At 43.5% G+C, this 14312-nt stretch overlaps 1 protein-coding gene across 1 annotated transcript in view; it reads right to left on the reverse strand.

Moving 5' to 3' along the window:
• Nucleotides 1-14312, reverse strand: part of Ush2a (usherin) — a 688259-nt gene that overhangs the window by 130126 nt on the left and 543821 nt on the right. The window contains 2 exon segments of the mRNA XM_028876752.2: nucleotides 10828-11026; nucleotides 13861-14015. Of these exon segments, the coding sequence (XP_028732585.1) occupies nucleotides 10828-11026; nucleotides 13861-14015 (354 nt within the window).

Below are 14312 nucleotides of genomic sequence, written 5' to 3' on the forward strand. Positions count from 1 at the left end.
TCCAGAGCGTATGAGGAGCTAAACATGAACAATGAAAACTAAGCAATCCAATTAAACTGGGCAAATGATTTAAGTGGAAACAATTCCAAAGAAATACAAATGGCCAACTGGAAAAATGCTCAGCATCATTATCTATCATGGACATACAAATCAAAAGAGTTGGAGCATACTACTCTAGTCAGAATGGCTATTATAAGAAATGAGAAAATAGAAAATACTGGTGAGATGTAGAGACAAAGGAATGTCCATATGCTGATGTTAGGAATGTACATAATTGCTATCACTATGGAGAAAACAGACTGATCAATCATATGATCCAACTATCCCATAACTGGGTATATACATGCCAAACACACACACACACACACACACACACACACACACACACACACACACACAAAGAGAGAGAGAGAGAGAAGCGAGAGAGAGAGAGAGAGAGAGAGAGAGAGAGACAGACAGACACACACACACACACAGAGTATAAATTCAGTATGTGGAAGATCCATCTGTGTTTGCAGTGAGTGAATTGATAAAGGAAATATGTTTACCTAATACAATGGAATGTTACTCAGTCATGAAGAAGAAGAATACCCTTGTATTTGAAACAAAAATAGATGGAACTAGAAAACATCATGTTATGTGAAATAAGCCAGGTATAGGAATACTGCATGTTACTTTTCACACATGTAAATAATAAACCAGTTTCCTAATTATAAAATAGTCATTATTTGAAGTTGAAATGCAGTGGGAGTGGATAAAAGAGGACAGATGCAGTCATTGTACACTATAGGCAAGAACTGAAATATCACACTAGGCATCATTATTGTATAAATAATTACACATTAAAATAAACAAAATAAAATAATAGTAAGATTTGGTACACATAAAGGGTCTTGTGATATTTGTAGATTTTCAAGATTTATTATTATTATTATTATTATTATTGCTTTTTGAGAAAGGGTTCTCTGTGTAGCCTTGGTTGTCTTGGAACTCACTTTGCAGGCCAGGCTGGTCTTGAACTCAAGGAGTTCCACCTATCTCTGCCTCCTGAGTCCTGGGATTAAAGGCATGTGCCACTGTGCCTGGCATCAAGGTTTAAAGCAAAGTCACTGAACTGTTTGCAGATGAGAGTCCCCAAGGTGAATGGAAGACTGACTGAAGGACCAGAAGAGGTGGGATGCAGGTCAGGGCCACAGGAGAAGCCACAGAGGATGGTGGTCACAGTCTCTCTAATTCCTGAGCAGTTTGTCCTCAGTAGTTTGGGTCTACCCTAGAAGTGTGGGAATACGTAAAGGGTTGTGTGAATTAAGTGGAAGAATCACACAGGTTTGTTTCCACTGTCAACTGCCAGATGCCATACAACTTCACAGGGCCCACTCTAGACTCTTTTATCAGAAAACCTCTGCCTTTCCTTATATAAAGCAGTCTTTTGTGCAGCATCAGCACTCACATGAACTGAGAAGTAGACAGAAGAACTACTCAGGCACAGACAGACTTCCATACTGTCCTATCATGTTTGCAGCTCAGAATTGTGTGTGTGACATCATGACTTCTGTGTTAGGTGCTAGGACTTCCATCCCCTCTGTATGGAGGTTGGAGAGAGAACTGAGCTCAGAAATAAAGACCTTCAGTATCCTGAAAGCATTATTTGGTAGTCTGGGATGAATCACACCTAAATTCAGCATGCAAAGTTTCACTTTCGTGAGCCAGTAAATATCCACTTATTAAGTGTGTTTGCTTGAGAGACTGAAGAAGACTACAAGTTTTAAAATTGACTGATGTTATTTATCTCTGTACAGGGGCATGCTATATGTGAGACCACATGTTACACATGGGTGCCATAGCAGCTGTTACTCCCTCCTCCCGTATGATGAGCTAGCAACTTATGGAGGAGAGATTTAAAAACGTGGATAATCTATTATGTGTATGAAGAGTTTTCCTCTGAATATCCCCCACATAGGAGCCATTAGTCCCACTTCATAGACAGCAAAGCTGAAGTTCAAAGCAGAGAATGTAGGAGCTGGCCAGATCAGAGCTAGGGCTAACCCAAGCTCCATTACCAAGTACTAAGTTCTTGTAGCACAGAAAGCCCACAGCTAGAGGAATTCAAGTTCACCACCAGTGATGGCCTCTCCCTCTGACGATTAAACAACACCACACAGAAGGATGGCAGAAAACATTGCAACAGCTCCTTTAGACGGAGTATGTTGGCCAGTATTCTGGTGGTATGCATCTGAGCTCCTCTTCAAATGAAAGAACTATGTTGAATGGCTGAAGTTCAAACAGAAGAGAAGACAGACCTCAGAGTTGTTCCCAGTGGTTCCTCCACGTTTACTTCTCTCTTGACTAACCTCTACATCAGACATAAACTTTAGAGGGATTGCGGTCATAATCAAGGGAATTTGTTATGAAATTATGTGACTAGCGCCAGTGGAAGCTGGGGCAGGTGCTTCCCGCCAAGCCTAATGACCAGAGTTTGATGGCCAGGACCCATGGTGGAGGGAGAGAGCTGATCCTAAGGGTTATCCTCTGGTTTCCATGCACACATTAAGGCATGGGTGTGCCCACATGCATGCACACACATACACACACACAATAACAATTGTAAATGGCATCACTAGAATACTAGTGCTCATTAAGCATACGCCTTTCTGTGACTCCCACGGGTGTTAACAGAATCAAGGCTCCTTTAATGTCTGCTACTGTCTTCTCATTTCACAGATAGTGTATAACCAGAGAGGTGGGGGGAGCGGCACAGGGTCACAGATGTCAGAAAGGGTGACGCTAATGTCGCACCTTGAATAGCTGGGGTGAATAAGGTAGATTGCAGCAACTGAGTCAAACACCCTAGTGCTATCAGGAGGACGATGACTTAGGTAGCTCAAATCCCCGAGAAAGCTCCAGTTGTACAAAACCCCCAAGTGGAATATATATTTCAATCTTTTCATGTTGAGTATTATCACAAGTCATGTGCACAGGCAGGAGAGCATGGCTGTTAGAAGCCCAGAGACTCCAGGTAGACCATTTGGGTTCTGACAGTTACCAAGCTATCAACCATGGACAGAGTCAAGGTGTTTGTCCCCTAGGTGCCTTAGTTTTCACACTTGAAGCTGCAGTTATGATTGGTTAACTGACAGCTTTAGCTACAGATGAATCAAAGACAAATGATGTCTAAATGCATCATCCTTAATAAGTTTTAAATCTTGTATTTTTTGTACATTAAGAGGGCTATTTTAAACAGCCTACAATGAAGCATAAGCTTCCACCAGGCATGGGTGATTTACATGTACCCAGTGACCTTTCCTATCAATGGCTCAGTAGAACTCAATAAAATCTCCACATTTCAATAGGATTTGCTGTCATTTTAAGTGAGCCCCTATCGGTAGTCCTTAAACTGAGATATATATGTGAAATATTAGCAACAGGCAGTGAAAAGGGCACACCAATTGAAAACTCCTCATGAATTGATCAGGACGAGAAGAGGGAACTAAAGAGACGTCTCAAAGGAACCATTCCGACTGTAACTTAATCCTGAAGTCGAAGAGAAGAGGGAGAAAAGAAAACATCATTCAAGTAACCAATATCGAATGAGAAGAGTGAGAAATAGCGTCACAGAGCGGAGAAAGGCAAGCGCAGGGAGACAAAGCAGGCATTTAACAGCTCAGAATAGCAGAGATGATGGCGGCGAATAATTCCACGAATTTCCCTACAGGGAATCATGTTCTCTTTGAAAGGAAAGGGGCATCATATAACCAAACTCATTACAATCACACTTCCCACTAACATTACTTTCAAGAGTAATATGCGTCAAAAAGAGACTGGAAAAAAAAAACCCACTGATGGTTCATAAAAATATGATTTGGCAAAGGAAACCTATGTCAATGTCAGTTACATTTGTGATATACTCTAGAAGGAACAGCTGGCTTCTGGTTTTTAATCTCCAGATACATTGGCAGGAAAAGGCATTTTCTTCATTGTGTCTTCAGATAGAAATCACTGCTCTAAAGCATCCAACCAATGATGCTGTAACGGTTCCTGTTATTTTCTAAGAAATTTCCAAATGGCCTTATGTGGGGGTGCCTTTCTCAAGGGTCATCTATGGTGACCAGATGAGTTAGGAGGAATTCTGGCATAGAGTGACTCCAGATAACAACGATGCCAACATATTTCAGAAAAGCTTGGTCGAGCATGTTGGCTCACACCTTTGATCCCAGCACTAAGGAGGTAAGTCTAGTGAGATGTCTGTGAGGCCAGCCTGGTCTAGATAGCTAGTTCCTGGCCAGCCAGGGCTACATAGAAAGATATTTGTCTCAAAAACAAAAGCAAAAAAAGGAAGATCAAAAACAACAACAACTAAAAATCTTGAAGAAAGAGTTTGGAAGGTTCACACCACACTGAATTGGTGTCTAAGCAGACAGGTAATGAGGCTGATAATGCTTACTTTGATGTAAGCATTGTGTAATGTATACATTTGTTGGAAGATCACAGTCTGTATAGTTGATTTATGTTTTGTGATACTAAGGATTGAGCCCAGGGCTGCTAGCATGCTGCTCCAGGTTCTATAACTCAGAGCTGTAGCCCCAGATCTCTGTCTTTATTGAAACAGGGTTTCAAATTTTGATTATGTTCAGACACAAAAACATAAACAACATGGAGAATAAGGGCTAGCTAGAGTCACCGAGACAAAACATAATGAATTAGTGGTCTCTTAGGCAGTGGACCTTGGAATACTTGGGATTTGGGAAGAAGAGTTATATTCCTTAGAAATTAGCATCTAGACAGTTCTTGACTACAGTTCTTTGGGCTTAATACTACAGCCACTAGCAGGCATAAAAGAAGAGAAAAGGAGTAGTTGATGCTACGATTTTAAAAAGTAGTTACCAAGGACGTTTTCCTCAGCATTGGAAAACTGGAAATAAAGTCAGTCTTTATGTTTATTTTCACAGGTCTACCACTCCCTGACTGGTGGTTGCGTGGCACATGGGAAAGACAACTATGGCGCTACAATGACTTCAGGACAGGAGGGCTGCTCGCAGCTCTGAGGACACACTCGTTGCCGCCCAAGTTTCTTTGTCTCTGTGTCTGTCGGTCTGCAGCACTGGATGCCTCTCGATGGTGGCTCTGTGGTGTGGGGTACCTTGCTCAGAGACCCAGGCTCCTGAGCCTGCCCTTCACTTACTCCTAGGCTCTTACTGTCTATAAACTCTCAACAGTGTTGAACAAAGGGGCCTGAATTTTCACTCTGTAACGGGACTTGCAGACTATGTGACCTCTCCTGCCTTAGAGTTAGATGCACTTGGCAGTGGGACTTTAACCTACAATCAAAACAGATATAAGCTTTTATGCATCGTAGTGTCCTATTCAATATTTACTTATTAAAGAAACATTTTCGGGGGCTGTGGATGTAGCTCTTGAGTACTTGCTTGGCCTGGTGGGGCACATGTCATCCCAGCACTGAGGAGGTAGGCAGGAGGATCACAAGTCTTAACTCTTCCTTGGTTATGTAGCAATTTTGAAGCCAGCTTGGGCTACATACATGAATAAAGGAATAGTTTAAAAATGTCAATGGCTATGAACACAGGACAAACAGGTAACAGGAAACTATTCTCTTTTTCCTTAAGATTACCTACTAGTTGAGGCATAAACAAGGAAAAATGTTATTTGACTCCTGCCCCTGGCACTGTGTGTGTGTGTGTGTGTGTGTGTGTGTGTGTGTGTGTGTGTGTACCTGTGTGTGTGGCAACAACACATATGTGGAGGTCAAAAGACAACCTCAGGTATCACGCCTCACCTTTGACCTTGTTTGAGGCAGGGTCTCTTACTGTTCACTGCTGTGCACCACCAGGCTAGCTGGCCTGCGTTTCCCAGGATTCTCCTGTCTCTATACAGTGCTGTAGGAGTCCTGGGGTTATAGACAGATACAGCTACCATGTGCAGCTTGATGTGTGCTCTGGGGATTCAAACTCAGGTCCTTATGCTTGTGAAGCAAACACTTTATCTTAATCTCCCAGCTCAATAAAACGTTATAAATACCATGACAATAAAGATAGTTTGTCACCACACAATGGACTTATCTAAAGGTAAACCCTTCACAAAGATTTTCCACATTTGGTCATATTGATGTTCAAACTGCATTTTCTCGTTTTCAAACGTGATTTGTATAATATTGGCATCAGCATAATGCTAATACTCAACTTTCTACTGTAAATAGAATTGTTAGGGTTTGTGTTATTTAGCATAAAGGGCTTTCAATAACTTCGAAGTGAATGAGAGAGAGCAAACTGACTTCAGTTCACTATTTTAATGGCTGGATGCACCTTCTGACTGCAATGCAATGATGAACAGCCCCTAAGTAATTCATCTGGCAACAGCTTACCCAGAGTTCAGAGACACACAGTCCTTCCCAGATGCCATTCATTTGTTCATTCATTCATTCATTCATTCATTCATTCATTCATTCATTCACTTTCCTCAGTGGACTCAGCCACTGAGGTAATCCTCCCATCCTTCTCTCTATCCCTACAACACAGGCTGGCTGTGGAGCCCAGAACTGCCATCCACATGCTGTGTGTAGGACAGAACAGAAGATGGATTTAGTCATAGGTGACCTGGGAAGGTCTCTATTGATGAGCTTCCATGTGCTGTTTGCATTAGTGAATATGAGCTGCAGGGAGCTGCTGTCTCCTGGGTCCCACGGGTCTCGGTGTGGGGAGATAGCAGACATTGCGCAGTTTACTTAAAGCATTGATAACACCTCTAAATAATTAACTGAGGACTTCCTGTCTTCAATTACTTAATGCTTTTTTTAAAAAACATCTTTAGAGGATTATAAGCAATTTATGGGTTGCGAGTGATGAGGGCCTTTGCCACTATTCCCACAAAGCATTTACGGGATCATGTTTCAGAGGCTTCGAGGTAATTAAAAGTAAGCATGGAGACAACATGGCTGTGGCAAGGTGCTAGTGGTCCCTCTTGCCATCCCCCGGACTGAGATCCTTCAGGCTCCAGGAAGGCTAATGCTACAACTTCATTAGGGCTCTGTTGCTTAGGGAATACCAGGGTTTGGAAATGAAGAGAAATCTAAATATGCATTTCAAGCATCTCAGGCAGCCCTTCAACAAACATCTGAGATAGTCTAGGAAGCAAATTCCATTACCTTCCTTTATTCCATGAACTTAGTGAAACACCCATCACATCACAAATGCTTCTGTCCTGCATTTGGTCAGTCAGCTGACCATGGACCTGGTGTTCTCTGACGGAGAAAGCACACCACACTGTGGAGATCCTGAGTTTAGAGATGTTTGTGCCTAGCATCACTCCTGTTCCTTATAAACTGTGTTTAGCAAGCTTTGGACCCACTCTCCTTAGGGCTCTCTTGCCCAAGTGTGAGATTCTCTGGCTGCATTTAGGATGGATGGATGGACCAAATGACTTTGGAGACTATCACAGCAACCTAGTCCAGATGCAGAGAACTGACTGTGGGTGCATCACCCCATTAGATATATCTCTAACTCAAGCCCTGCACTCAGTGCCAGGGAACATGGCAAAAGAGAACAGAAAGACCGTAAGAGCCAAACGGCCAGAACGTCTGCTGTGAGATAGTGTATTTGACATACAACAGAGAATCTATGCCCAGAAAAGTCTCAGTAGTATGGTTACCTAAGCAAGACCAGCACAATGACAACACCAGTGGACCACTCACTGACTTCCCAGTGTGGGTGGGGGAAATCCTACAAGCCCCCACCCCTAGATGAAGAGCTGCAGGCAATTAATGGCTGCTGGAAGACAGAGACTCAGTCCTCCCTAGGGAGGACTCCCCCCTCCACACACACATCCAGTCCCAAGGGGTCAGCCCTAAACACATACATATCTGAGTAACAATAATGAATTCAGCGGGTTGTATTCATATATATGTAACAGTAAAAATTAAAGATAAATATAGGAGTGTTTGGGGGATGTGGGAAGAGTTAGAGGGGGCAGAGGGTGAGGTATAAATAAATGATGTAAATATAGCACCGTGTAGGAAAACCTCAAAAAGTAATAAAAGAAATATAAAGAAGGATTATTTTCACTTTATGACATTTGTAAAAGTTTAACTTACATAGGAAAACTTTAAAATATTGATTCTAATGCAAGGACTTCTGGCACCAATATGTGTGTATAAATTTCTCTATGACATGAAAATATTGATTAAGAATGACCATGAAAGGAAGAATCGGTGGAGCGAAGGGATTTAAAGAGAGAACTTTGAAATTATTTCATAATTAATGAGGCCATCCATCCTGTGGGTTTGTCCACTATCACTGAATTTGGTTTGCTGAGATTTCAAAGCCAGTCTCCCATGCGAACCAGTACAGCTGGCAACAATACAAAGCCAGGCTACTGACGAAGATAGACACCATTGAGCCACAACGCTCCAGCCTTGCCTCTCAGTTAACTGTGAAACCAGTATGAACGGGTACATGGCTTCAGGTGGCTATAGCTGACTTTTAGAATTTTAATTCACATTCAGTTATGATGCCATTGTCCACCCAAGTCCTCTATATCACCAGCCCTGTACCCTGCACTGGCCTAACCACCATCCTTTTACTGGTCAGCGTTCTCTACTGCCAAGAGCACCTAGAGCCAGTGATTGTAGCTAGAGTTTTCCTGCCTGGCTGGAAACTGATATATTAATTTTTGTCTGTGAGGAGTGTGTGTGTGTGTGTGTGTGTGTGTGTGTGTGTGTGTGTGTGTGTGTATGTTTGTGTCTGTAGTGTTTGCCAGTGCCGGTGTTTGTGGAGGTCAGAGGTCAACATGAAGTGTCTTTCTTGATTGCTCTCCACTTTATTTTTTGAGACAGGGTCTCTCACTGAACCTGGTGCTTATTTTTTGGGCTACATTGGCTGGTCAGTGAGCTCCAGAATTCTCCTGTCTCTGCTACTTCCTCTCCCCTCACAGTGTTAGAATTACAGATGTGTGCCACCTCAGTAACTGGCTGTTTTTTTAATGTGGAAACTTGCACAGCAGACACACACTTTACCCTCTGAATCATCTCCCTAGCCCTCACAATCTTATTTGTACAAGTTTTATATATTATCAAGACCATAACCATTGGCTAGTGGTAGGTGCACACACACACACACACACACACACACACACACACACACACACACACAACACACACAGAGAGAGAGAGAGAGAGAGAGAGAGAGAGAGAGAGAGAGAGAGAGAGAGAGAGAGAGATCATGAGTCATTCTGACTCCTTTACAGATGGAGCTAGTAAATGCCGTGGACATCCTGAGTGGGTGAGTTTTCTTCACCCTTTAAGCATGGATGCTACAAACCTTCCTTACTTACAGGGATATGGTGAGAAGTAAATGAATTACAATGCAACTCTTCTTTAAGATGGTAAAGACATGAAGAAAGGTGAGGTTCTATTACATAAAACAATGCATGTCAATTTTGAGTGAAATAAGATATAAGAAACCAGCATGAGCCTTTGAGCTGATGAAAGCATCCCCTATCTATGCTACCACTAGGTCAGCACATGATCTCCAGGTGGTCGGTGTGCAGGTGTGCAGGTGTGCAAGCATGTACTAAGTGTCTTCCACTCACGGGACTCATGGAAAAACACCAGTGATCCTCTCAATCAATGCTTGCTTGCATGGCAGAAATCACAGAACTTAGGAGTAAAATGCCATGGAGTTACTTTTCCACCTGTGCAGCATAAATTTGGACTTCTGAAAACCCAGGCATATCTTTCTAGACATTTCTGTGCTTTCCTGTGAGTTTTGTTATCTGTGTGACTAATACTCTTTGAAAACACAGAGCCCAGCAGGAGGAGGTCATTATTTTGGGAAGTCTTAGAAAGAAGTGGAGAAATAATGACAGTTTGTAAAATCGTGGTCTCAGAATCTAAACTTCCAGATGTGTTTGACTCACCGGACCCCGATAAGGAGCTAAATGACTGTCTCCCAGAGTATTTTTTTTTTCCAATAAAACAGAGCTAAGAATCACCTGTGCCCTCTTGGCATGCTGAGGGTGGATTTAGGTCTTAGCAACGCAGCACTGAACAGGTAGCTCAGGCCCCTGTCTGCAGCCTGCATTTGCTAGTGATGGAAGCAAAAGAGGAAAAAAGAAAGGGCAAACACCAAATATTAAACTCCCGGGGTGTGTGACGCCTATGATCAAACTGAACGAGGTGATAAGAAGACAAAGTCAGAAATACATGTTCTCTTCCAAAGAAATATTCAAGCTACCCATGTTAATTGTTATTACAGTCACTGTGAGGGTTGACCCAACCCTCTGCTCCTGCACTACACTGCTGTAATAATGATGACAATGTTATACATAATCGAACTAATACAGTCGCTATTAATGAACAGAAATAATAACGACAAGAAGTCCCAAGCTGTCACTGCCAACGAGGGAGTATTAGCTATCCACTCTGGAGCTCACTGGCAGCCTCTCTCTGCTTTTCTTCTTCCACCTTTCAATTCTGACTTGGCTATCCTAGCCCTATTACCTGGGAATGTATCCCCGGGGAATGAGAATGCATCGTACTGTTTGTTTGAAAAAAAAGAAGTTAACACTGACACCAGCCCCCTCTCTCCACACTGCGTATCAAAGCCAAATATAAATGATTTCTGAAGTTCTCTGCTGCCATGGCTTATTGCTGCCAGTGTGGGCTCTTCGATTAGCATGGATTAAGTAGGACCTGACCATATGTCAGGAGAACGTGTCCTTTCGAAGTGACCTCATATATCAAACACACACACCCCTGGGAGGCTCCCCCCAACCCCAGCGCCATGACAGCCTCCTCCAGGAGACTTCCCGTTTTGTCACCTGTGACCGTATGCTGCCGCCTGTCACTTGTGTCTGTGTAGATGAGCCCTCGCCCACCCAGCCAGAGCTGGTACTCCTTAATGACATCTTTCGTTTTCTCAGGGACACTCCAGCTGAGGTGCAGTGTCTCTGGTCCCCGGGCTGTGATGTTTGGTGGTGAGATACTCTCAGGGATTCCTCGGGTGGGAGCAGCGACGACCTGCGAGTGTGGAAATTAAACAGCAATTTATTGTCATTGTCCACTAGGAATCCTGATCAATGAAAATGTCGCTTTTGTTTTAGAGCTTTGCCGTCTGGTGTGGCATATCATTAGCAAAGGCTGGGAGAAGGAGGTCCCCCCGCCCCCATTCTTTCCCTCTCATCCTATTTAAACAATGAAATCTGACCTTGAATACATTACATAAGTCTCCAACTACTATTTATCACAACAGGTCCGACAACAATTTTGAAGGCAGAGTGCGGCCCTCAGTTTAAACAAGTGCAAGCCCGCCTGGCAGACTGTCTGCCTGGAGAACTCTCGCCCATATGGCCCATCAGTGTCTTTGCATTTTAACAGCCTGATTTTGCAAAGTTAAGCATCAGTAAATATGGAGCAAAAGCTACGTCTGAACTTGCTAGCACAGAGCATGCTTTAAGCAGCATAACGGGCGGACTCCCCCGTATTCTTCCCAGGACAACAGTATCCTGTCTATGCTGATATTCTAGAAAGAAAACCAAGTGAGAAGAAAAACCAGCCAGTCACCGAGTCAGTGGTGTCAAAACACGGTTCTGGATACAATTTCCTGTTGGGAAGATGCCGCCCCCCCCCCCCCACACACACACAGGATAAACCTGATTTCACGTTTTAACCAATTGTTCTGGCATCTGATCGGCCCAGGCCCTGTTACACACAAACTATAGAATTGTCCAAGGACCGTTCAGACTAGCTTTTGGTTGGTCCAAACAGCTACCATCTGTCAGCATGGCGGCGGGCTCAGTCCTCACTGGGGCTCTGTGTTGTGTGGCTCCTGCCACAGCGTGTGGGCCCCACTCTCCTGAAGTTTCAGTCAGGTGAAGAGCATTAGAAGCATTGTCTGCCGGCGAGTCTCCCAGGCAGCTTCCCACATTGCTGGTCTATGTGAAATGGCCCTTGATTCATTTTCTTCCTTAATTCGTTGTTTCCTCTCAGTCTCCTCTGAGGCGTTTTCTTTCTTCTCCATTCTATAGCAGTCTCCATCACTCATCACCAGTGGTATTCTGCTTTTGTTTCTCTCTGGCGCCCTTCATGATCACATCTAAACCCATTGCTTTAATTTCTCAGATAGATTTTTCTAGCAAGCCCAGCTCCTGGTCTAGCATCCAACTAGACAATTTTTTTTTCCATTTAAAATGACCAGTGCTATCTGCTTCTATCACCCTGCTCTTTGGTTTCGAGACACTTGAAGATAATCCTATCATTTTAACATCTTTTTTTCTGCTTGCACCATAGCAACACCACCTACAAACAGCTGAAAATGCGTACCTTAAAAGACATACAACACTTTACTTTCTTCTTTTCTGGGTGTCTGGCCTTTTGCCATCGAGACACAACCCTGTCATCTACAAAGTTTACGCTTAAGAACTGCAGAATCAAATTTTTTAAAAATGCCCAAAAGCTCATAATGTTTTAAGTAGTTTACAATTGAGCAATGGGGCTCAGTCACAGCAATCCCAGGGGTGCATATGAACAAGGGCTGCAGGTTGGACACAGCTGCATATTCTGTACAGAGATGACACCAAAGTCTGCAGATTCTATCACCTGCATTCTTCTGTAACCGTCTTTTATTTTAGGATAGTGTTTTCTAGCCCAGGCTGACCTCAAACTTACTATAGCTGAACATGACCTCGAACTCCTGATTCTCCTGCACACACCTCAGGATGATGAAATTGCAGCACACACCTGGCTTATACAGTGCTGGGGACTGAACTCAGGGCTTTGTGCATCCTAGGTGAGCACTCTACCAACGGAGACACACTCCCAGCCTCTCATTCTGGACCCAGTGCCTGAATCTAGGCCTTTATTATTCCTTCCCAAGACTTCTGCTGAAGTGTTGGGGTCACTTATTTGCATGGCAGCCTCATCCATTTCTGGTTTTTAAGAGTGGGCAAAATTTGAAGGTATGATATTTAGGTGCAAATTTAATTAACTGATGAGTAATTTTTGACATTTGATGGCTTTGTAGAATACCACTGGCCCATTCCATGTTACGCCACTATAACAGAGTACCTACGGCTGAGAAACACCTGAAGAGAAGAGTTTTCTATTTTTACGTCAACGTTCTGGAAGCTGAGAAGTGTAAGACTGGATGGCTGCACAGGGGGTGAGGCACACTGCTGGAAGAGGGAGGTACCCGGGCTTGTGTCCCAGCAACAGAACATGAGAGGTGGCCTCAGGATAACCTGCATCATGGTGATCGCCTGGTCCTGGGAATGTGATGACGTACTCTTTTGTCGAGAAAGAAGGGCATCTGTTTCTGTGAACAGGATCCAGTGTGGATTCCTTGTGACTCAGCACCTCTCAAAGGTACCAACCACTACCACTCAACATTAGCTCTTGGTTTCTTTCAAAATTGGAATGGGCCTCCCCCCGCCATCTTCTTCCAGTGTCAGATCAACTCCATGTGCTTCAAATTTAAAGACCTAGCCCTGACATTAACATTTATTGAGCACTAACTGTTTTCTTGTATTGATACCAACCCACATCATGAGTCTGGCTGGGGAAAAATCCCAGCCAACCACAACAAATACCCAGAAATAAGTAATGAGAGAGGGATGTGAAGGAGTCATTGACATTGGCTCAAGAGTTTGCTGTTCCTAATAAAACACTGCTATCTGGTTAAATATCTGTCACAGGAATCTCCCCTTTCAGCATCAACATCCAACGAAGGGGACACTCTCCTCAATCCCACTTTGAGGGAGACACGGTTTTCTGGCCTTGGGAAAAATCACACCCAGGATGCTCACTCAGCCCTCACCCTGGACTCTTCTTCCCACAGGTAGGTGAGTTCCTCTCACCTTGCTGCTGACTGCACAGCCAGAAGCCGTGCAAGCTTTCAGCTGGTACGAATATTCCTGGAGTGGCTGAATCCCCTCCGTGTCCGTGAAACTCAGCGATGTTCCCCGAAATCGCTCCCTTCCATCTCGAAGAAGAATGTACTGAGTAATAGGACCTGGAAGGCAAAAAATGCAGGGTATGTGTCATGCCACACACATGAACTGTTTTCAAACATGTATGTCAGAGAACTTTTCAATTACATTTATTTGTTTACATACAGGTATGTGTGTGAAGGTCAGGGGACAACTTTATGGGGTCATTTTTCTCCTTCTACTATGCAGGTCCCAGGGACCGGACTCAGGTAGTCAGGCATGGTGGAGTATGCCAAGCTGTCCCACCAGCCTTGACATTAAATTTTTAAAGAAATGAGATATTGTAGCCTTTTAAAATACAACACCTTTCTATGTCCAAG

Source organism: Peromyscus leucopus, chromosome 15 (assembly GCF_004664715.2).
Source record: "Peromyscus leucopus breed LL Stock chromosome 15, UCI_PerLeu_2.1, whole genome shotgun sequence".
Taxonomy (NCBI): domain Eukaryota; kingdom Metazoa; phylum Chordata; class Mammalia; order Rodentia; family Cricetidae; genus Peromyscus; species Peromyscus leucopus.